Source organism: Panicum virgatum, chromosome 4N (assembly GCF_016808335.1).
Source record: "Panicum virgatum strain AP13 chromosome 4N, P.virgatum_v5, whole genome shotgun sequence".
NCBI classification, from domain to species: Eukaryota; Viridiplantae; Streptophyta; class Magnoliopsida; order Poales; family Poaceae; genus Panicum; species Panicum virgatum.
In genome coordinates this window covers 36,134,775-36,143,428 of record NC_053148.1, presented here as the reverse complement: position 1 = coordinate 36,143,428, position 8,654 = coordinate 36,134,775, and the positions used below count along the sequence as shown (strand labels likewise).

The 8,654-nt window shown below is 41.7% G+C and overlaps 1 protein-coding gene across 3 annotated transcripts; it reads left to right on the top strand.

The window, feature by feature from the left end:
• The first annotated feature begins 761 nt into the window (after positions 1 to 761).
• On the top strand, positions 762 to 8,166 carry LOC120670802 (shaggy-related protein kinase GSK4). 3 transcript variants are annotated; one of them, XM_039950968.1, is made up of 13 exons: positions 818 to 1,079; positions 1,749 to 1,787; positions 1,873 to 1,962; positions 2,056 to 2,115; positions 2,209 to 2,481; positions 2,574 to 2,648; positions 2,750 to 2,806; positions 4,367 to 4,507; positions 4,626 to 4,676; positions 4,781 to 4,876; positions 5,272 to 5,355; positions 6,523 to 6,624; positions 7,734 to 8,166. In XM_039950968.1, the coding sequence occupies exons 1-13, from the start codon at positions 993 to 995 to the stop codon at positions 7,827 to 7,829; spliced, it is 1,251 nt and encodes a 416-aa protein (XP_039806902.1). In that variant the 5' UTR covers positions 818 to 992; the 3' UTR covers positions 7,830 to 8,166. The 3 variants fall into 3 exon arrangements, with proteins under 3 accessions (XP_039806903.1, XP_039806904.1, XP_039806902.1); XM_039950969.1 differs by lacking the exon at positions 1,749 to 1,787 and having other exon boundaries at positions 762 to 1,079; XM_039950970.1 differs by lacking the exons at positions 5,272 to 5,355; positions 6,523 to 6,624 and having other exon boundaries at positions 812 to 1,079.
• The last annotated feature ends 488 nt before the right edge of the window (positions 8,167 to 8,654 follow it).

Here is an 8,654-nt window from a genome sequence, read left to right as displayed (position 1 = left end):
TCTTTAGAGATTAAATATTTCATATGCATTTTATCTTAAATAAAGTAAAAACCCACTATGCTCTTAGAAACTATACAATGTTGGGAAAAGACTAAAATGCAGGTTATGATGTCCTTGTGATCCACGGAAAAATGTCGACCAATCAGAACGCAGAATTCAGGCTCATATGGATCAAAGGGCCCACATACAGTACCAAACCGACTTACCAGAAGACCAGTCATTTTAATATTAAATTTAATATTAAAGCTGTCTGTGTTCTCCAGTTGGATCAATGAAAATTAATAGAAGAATTTCAAATGTTTATGTTACAAGATATGTTTTGATATTACCATTTTCTGTTTATGTATACTTTTAAATTCGTGTTCTGTCTATATAGTTACCGTCTCTAATCTTCTGAAAAGAAGCCTTCTAACCAATAACGGGCTTTTTGTCTTTTTATGGACGGTTCGCCTTTTTGAGTGATTTGTGCTCCAGTTTTAAGTCAATTTTTCCTCAAGTCAGTAGGCAAAATCAACTGATTTTTATATTCTATTCGATTAAAAAATCGATTGCTGGCGCCACATTTTTTACTCGATGGTTAGGGAGTCATTCCCAAACGGTGTTATCATCTGGGCTGGACTCATTTCCTACCCACGTCTGTGGGCCACATGCGTTCCGGGTCCGGGATAGTGGGCTGGCGGCCCGGACCTCCCAAATTCGCTGGCAACGCCGCGCTCGGGCATCGCGAAACCGAGAAAAAGCAGAGCGCTCCCCTGCTCCGTGTGCTCTGCTTTGCCCAACGGGCGGAAGGAAGAAGACTGGAAAGGAATAAAAAAAGCGAAGCGGCGTGGTGGGGGGCAGTGGACAGTGCCCACTGCCCACACCACCCCATGGCCCCCTCCTCACGGTCACGCTAGCAGCGGCACCACCTCCGAAGCAGCAGGAGCCGTCCCCGCCCCCATCACCGAGGAGAGAGAGAGAGAGGCCAGCCGCAGAAGCGACGACCGCCCCACATGGCCACCACCGCGCCCGGCGGTGGGCCCCTCCCCGCCGCCGACGCCATGGAGGTCGACCCGCCGCGCGCCTCCGCCGACGAGAAGGTGAGCTGCGCGTCCCGGCCTCGCCTCCGGGGGGATGGACGGGACCTCCGCTGTCTATGGGGCTAGCCGGCTAGGGTTGCTTGCTTCCCCTAATCCCTTCCTCCTTCCTGGATCTGTCTGTGCGGCGCGGATCTGTTAGCTGCGGCGTTCCCGTTCTCAGGTGGCGATCCTGGCTTGGCTCCGGCCTCCTTGCGCGATCTGTGCTGCCCGCTTCTCAGGATCGTGGCTGCTCGCTTGCTGCCTCATTCCGCAAGTGCCGCGCGCCGTGCACCCCCTGCTCTTGTGTTGGTTTGGAGGCTGATGGGCGTGTTTCGTTGGAGACCGTTAGAGCCCTGTAGCTTGCTTTGCTTTCCGGGGAGGGAACCTGCTGCTGTTCCCTGCCCTCCCGCAACTTTGCGTGCTGTTCATGCAAGCGTTTCCACTCTCGTGGCGCTTTAAACTGCGGCTAAAGCGTGCTGGTTTGATGTTTGACTTCAAGTTGGGGTTCGTGTGAAGTGGTAGTTGTCCTAGCTGTTACATTCCGTGGTTTCCGTTGGATTGAGTCTGTGGCATAGTTGTTTGGATACGGTCTCCATGAATAGGAAACACAAGGTAGTATTTTGGTTTGCTCACTTTGGACAATGCTAGCATGATGTGCTGGTTTCTGCTAATGTTGCTGCCGCTAACCAGGTGAAGCAACCAAATGCTGATGCCAAATTAACTCACCAAGTATATCAAAGTTACTTTTTCTCCTTACTGATTTGATGCTTCATATTTTGCTTATGGCTTGCATTTTGTTTGTCTTACATGATAGCACATCGCCACTGTTATGGGGGGAAATGATGCAGTTACGGGACATATAATCTCGACCACAATTGGGGGAAAGAACGGTGAGCCAAAAAGGGTAGGTTTTGGAGAAAGAAATTCACTTGGTCATGCTGAGTTTCATGATGAGGGTGATACCATTCTGACTTACTTGTCATTTTGTGTTTTGTAGACCATTAGCTATATGGCTGAGCGAGTTGTTGGAACTGGATCATTTGGGGTTGTCTTCCAGGTCAGGGATAGCTTGCTCGTCATATTATTTTGAACGACTTGACATTTGTTTCTCATTTTGACTGATTTGTTGATGGTCTCTGCATGGATGCAGGCAAAATGCATTGAGACTGGTGAAACTGTTGCCATTAAGAAGGTTTTACAGGACAAAAGATACAAGAATAGGGAGTTGCAGATAATGCGATCGATTGACCATTGCAATGTCATTTCCCTGAAGCACTGTTTCTTCTCTACCACAAGTAGAGATGAACTTTTCCTTAACTTAGTCATGGAGTTTGTTCCAGAGTCACTTTATCGTGTTCTGAAACACTACAAAGACATGAAGCAGAGGATGCCCCTCATATATGTTAAAATGTACATGTACCAGGTGGGCCGTGGTAGAATTGCATGCTACCTTGATATGCATGTGCTAGAAGTGGTATTTTAACATTTGACGTTTATTTTTGATATATTGTGCAGATATTCCGGGGTTTAGCTTATATTCATAGTGTACCAGGAGTTTGTCACCGAGATATTAAGCCTCAGAATATTTTGGTATGCTGGTTTTATCCTAGACATGTGCCTGTTCCTGACTTCCTGTTGGTGATGTTTGAGTGGAAAATTGCTAACCTTCGCTTATTCTTATCGTATGATAGGTGGATCCTCTTTCCCACCAAGTCAAGGTTTGTGACTTCGGGAGTGCTAAAATCTTGGTATGTACATGCTCCATTGATAGGAGCCAGGAATATTATTTTCTTTTATCTCAGATTTTGTATAAAATTGAATGTAATTAAACATCATAAATTGCTAAGGCACAAAAGTAGGAAATTTACTATTTTTTGTGCTGTGCTGTGAGTTGATATGTGTTCCTAATATGTACATTTGCTAATTTATATGCCATCAAATGATTGACGGGAGTGCTAAAATCTTGGTACTTACATGCTCTATTGATAAAAGCCAGGAATATTAATATTATTGTATTTTTCAATTTTATTGTATAGAATTGTACATCATAAATTGTTAAGGCACAAAAGTAGAAAATTTATAAATTTTTGTACTGTGCCATGAGTTGATGATACAAGGTCTTAATATGTGCATTTGCTAATTCGTATGCCATCAAATGATCAATGGGATGCTAGGATGGCATTCCAGTGGAAACAGTGTGCTTCTTTGCGTAATGTATTTTTGGCCGCATAAGGGATGCCACTAATAAGCAATATTGATTTATAGACTCAGGCCTTGTGGGACTGGGTTATAAATAATGATGTGTGCATTGAATATGGAATTTTGGATTTATTTTATTAGAAAAAACTTTCAATTGTGGCACTTGGAACCTGACCTTCGATCCAACTTAATATGAATTTTGTGTTTTACTCAACAATATTCGCTCTGCTTGTCAGCCAGCTAGCCAGTAGTAGTGTTTTTCTCTCAAGCCGCAGTACTTTTCTCTTACAACAAATTAGCACCAGCTACCAGCCACAGCCAGCTGAACAGAGCGATTATGATATAATCGTAACTAAACATTAAACTCTACAGAACAATGGCGAGGTGTCTGAATAGGAAGTAGTACTATGTGGTGTTAACTGGTTTCTTGTGCAAGACTTACTATGAGAACCTTTTTCTATCCTTCCATTCATAAAGTACGTGTAGCATGGTCTAAATGTACTCTTTTATGTTTCTTATATGCTTGTGCAGATTAGTTTCTTCATTAGTAGCACATATATAGTTTTTGTCTTTATCGACCCGAAGATATCGACCCCGATGAATCAGGGTCGCGTCCCACATAATAATTTATCGTTCCATAGATGTATACCCCCTTCGTACCACAATTTTATAAAATGACGACCCTCGACCCTCGACCCCGTTCCTCGACCCGGTCGACCCAGGAACTTTGTGACTATGAGCTAGCCAGTAGTGTTTTTCTCTCAAGCCAGCAGTACTTTTCTCTTACAACAAATTAGCACCAGCTACCAGCCACAGCCAGCTGAACAGAGCGATTATGATATAATCGTAACTAAACATTAAACTCTACAGAACAATGTGCTGAGGTGTCTGAATAGGAAGTAGTACTATGTGGTGTTAACTGGTTTCTTTGTGCAAGACTTACTATGAGAACCTTTTTCTATCCTTCCATTCATAAAGTCTGTTCTAGATAAAATTCCAAATCCAATTTTGATTACCATTCAAATCCAAACATTTTGTAACCCAGCACTTCTGTGATTTTTTCATTGAGACCTTTGAATCTTATCTTTGAAAAAACACCAACTTATCAGGTTAAAGGTGAAGCTAATATATCGTATATATGCTCACGTTACTATCGTGCTCCTGAGCTCATATTTGGTGCAACTGAATACACAACATCTATTGATATATGGTCCGCTGGATGTGTTCTTGCTGAGCTTCTTCTAGGTCAAGTAAGTGCTTTAGTTACCCTCCTTTATTGGCTTACATTTCTTTGCATCTTTTAAGCTGTTGCAATTTGATTTCAGCAGAGAAGTTACACTGAATGACTTTTTTTTTGCAATTTATTAGCCTTTGTTTCCTGGTGAAAGTGCTGTGGACCAGCTCGTTGAGATTATCAAGGTAATTAATGGTTTTGCATTCATTCTATGATTAATTATTTGAGGAAGTTATTTGCTGTAGACTTTGGCAGTTTCCAGAATTGAACAAAGATGAACTCTATGTAGGTTTTGGGTACTCCAACACGGGAGGAAATCCGGTGTATGAATCCCAATTACACAGAATTCAAGTTTCCTCAGATAAAAGCGTGTCCATGGCACAAGGTATGTGCACATTTATACTTAATGGAAACTCCTAAATAAAATCTATTGATATGTCCACTCTGGTGGAGTTCACGCAATCTCATTAGGTTTCTCACTTGAGTTGTTTCCTTAAACTAGACCTACATGCGAATTTCCAGCAGAGTGGCTATTGTTCAATTTCGATAAATTTCCTTTGACCATATAGGATCGCACTGCCACTCATTAAAATCGATCTTCAGATCCATTCATTTTTCTACTTTGGATATCTCAATAAGTTGTAACCCATTGAAGATACCAATGTATATATTATTGTCATGTGTAAAACATGATCTGCGATACAATTTTATATTGTCATATGATCTCCCTTATTCTTTGATGTTGCTAATGGAGTTCTTATCACAATGGTTATGCTGCAGATCTTCCACAAGAGAATGCCTCCAGAAGCAATAGACCTTGTTTCCCGCCTTCTCCAGTATTCACCAAATCTGCGGTGTACCGCTGTAAGTTTTTTTCATCTCTTCTTGTCTCATTAATGGTCTGTTGACTAGGTTGAATTGTTATGAGTATTCCCGTGGTTAAGCTTTCTAATAAAGCCTGATAGTTGTTGGTGATCATCTTGCTGAATATTTGATAAATGGAGTAAAGGGTCCCATTCCGATCACTTGTGTGTCTCAGGTCCAGTATTCTAAATACTGGCAGATGGCAGATTTTGAAATGCCAATTTGTTTTGGAGGACTTGCGCGCTGATTCAAACAAGTGCAACAACTTGTGAAAGAGATTGGATTTGTGTGGAATATCAGATTGATTATTGAGAGAAACATGGAGGTTACATATATAGGGAGAGGAGATCTTGAGGCTAAAGGAAACCCATAATCAAGATCTCCTAGGACTCTAACCTACCATATCTCTACAATATCATCTAGGGGCCGGCTGGCAAACAAGCCACGCTCAGGCCCAATTACACGGGTTGGCCGGCTAACAAGCCAGGCGCATAGCCCTATCTACACATGTACATCAACTGTCTAACAACTTGTGCCATTTCAACGTTGAGGAAATATCAAAATTGATAGAATAAAAGGAGGGACAAACACCTTTTTGGAATCCACTGGGAGATAGAATGCTTACTAACTTTCTAGTGATGATGTAGGATTTGCCTGGAATCTGCATATGTATCTTCTTAATAAATTCAGCATTTTAATAATTATTGTATTTTCCTGTGATCTTTTGATGAAGGGAACAACAGTACTTAACATTCATGACAGTACTTAACAAAAGAAATTCTAAATATAGAGTGCTTTGCAATGGATTTCATATAAAGTGTACCATAAGCACTAAAAACATTACACCACAACTCTGAACATAAAAATGAAAGGTTATGAAAGCCTCAATTTATGCATAATTTGTTGCCTGTGTTTGGTAATGGAAACTAAAATTTGCACCAAATCAACATAATAGCGATAACAATTACGTCATCCACAAATTGTTATAAGTGTGCTAACGTAGCACCTGTGACCTACCCTTCTGCTAACCTAGTCATGTTGCCTCCACGTATCATGGTAAATGCGTAGAATTTAGGTATAATACATATGTGGTGAATATAAATGTACAGTAATGTAATCTTTCTCTCCTCTTCACTGAGTTCATTGCTTGTTGAATTGCTGTTCCAGCTTGAGGTGTGTGCTCATTCGTTCTTTGACGAGTTACGAGAACCACATGCAAGGCTCCCAAATGGACGCCCATTCCCTCCACTGTTCAACTTTAAGCAGGAAGTAAGTGATTTCAGGGCAATCTTATTTTCATTCTATTCCTAAATTTAAGTCTTTTCTGAGATCTTGACTATATATGAATGTTTCAATTGGCCACAGGAAAATGGCATTAGTAGATTCATTTTTATATTCTTTCATTGTATATATTTTGGTCATTTCGTGGCATTTCACTGACACTTGATAGGCATTAGTGGCTAAAATCACATGCACTGAACATGAGTCCTTGACAAGTCAACAGCAGTGTTTTAAAGTGGTCGCCTAGGCAGCGCCTAGGCGTCCAGGTGGACCCAGCTCGTCTTGGGCAACAGCCATGCCTTAGGCAGCAGAGTTTTAAAATCTGCTGATGTTCTTCTATGTTCTAATGTTGCGTGCCATATGCTGCTGGTGGTAAAGGGCCTTGAAATTTGACTTAGATAATTCAAGGGCCGGGCCCCCTTTTAGGGCTGGCCTCTAATCCTATACAATTTTGAGCTAAAAAATGTATAAGGGCCAAGTTGGATTGTGAAGAGACCACTAAGGCCATGACCCATTACCACCCTTGCATAGTGCACTGGTTTTTTCTGCAACAACATGGTTTGATTATAATATGAGCAGTGTTTCCTCTCTACTCATTGGTTCATTGCAATAGCATGTCACATGTCTTAAAAGAATACAATCCCACGAAAACTTGTGCAGTTCTTCAGGCAGTAGTGGCGGCTGGTGGCATCATCAGCGTTTCACCTAGTATGAGCATTCCTGGGATCTGAATTGTAAAAATTTGGGTAAATGGTAGGGTGGGTGATAGCGAGGCCACAAGGTTGATGGGAGATGGGTATTGGAAAGGAGCTTTAGTTTTTATGGTGTTGGTTTGTGTTAGTGGTTGGAAGGTAGAGGTGGTGAGGTGAGGGAGTTGTGAACAAGTGATGCACATGCACTGCAAGAAGTGATATGGGGGTGCCATTATGGTGGGGGCTGCACTGTTTGTTCTTTTTATAAAGAGTGGTGACTGTGTTGAAGGCCTAAGAGGCGGTCAAGCAAGTCTTGCATCTGTACTGTCTGCACTATTTATTATTGCAGAGATACTTTCCTTTAACCTGCAGCTGTAAAATCAGTTTTCTTTTGTTCCTTTGCAGCTAGCAAATGCACCACCGGAGCTTATCAGCAAGCTGTTACCAGAGCATGCTCGAAGGCAATCAGGATTTAATTCTTTATTTGGGGCTGGACCATAGGAAGGATGTAAGGAAACGTAGCTGCTGGTACTGCCAAAAGGCAATCTGCATTTCCCGCATTTGAGTTTTAGAACCTGACCATCTTGTTGAAAAGTTGAGCCAGCCTTACAAAAAATCTAATATTGAAACCCAAGGGGGCTATTGTGCTCATGTTCTGCCAGGAACGGCACATATTGCTGGAGGGGATGGTTGGTGTATTGTTAAGCATGGAGCATGGAGGGTAACTTATTTAGCTTATGTTTTTTTCACGTTTCATGCCTGTAGCGCACCTGTACCTGATTACACTGTACTATTCGCGACTGTAAATGTGGTCAATTCTCATCTGGTTCTGGCTCAACCAAGATATGACCACAATGTTTGCAGGGTACACAAACCGTTGGCTAGGTAATCCGTCGCGCAGACTACTTGGCTAGCAGCTTTTCCCTGGCATTGGTTTTCGCCTGTGATTTGGAGCCCATTACACCACTGCCCCACTTATTCCTAACCATCAAACTTGCTGAAGTTCACAGGGGAAAAATGACTTTCCAGTCAGTCGGCAAATCAATAGAACTTAGATACCAAAGAAACTGACAAATTAATGTCTTCCTACCTTAATAGCCTCTAGGACCTTGCAGAACTCAAATTTGTCCTCGTTCTTAACAGTGGTTAGGCATAGAACTAATGCGGTCTTCTTGTGAACAATCTACAGCCAATTGTTTATTAGCTTGTGACCTTTACCACTGACAAATTAAAATGGACGTTCTTAACTTCAAATGCATGTAGAAAAAAATACAAATACTGCTGCTTTTGTTTTTCTTCTCAAATACGCAGGAGAATTACATATCT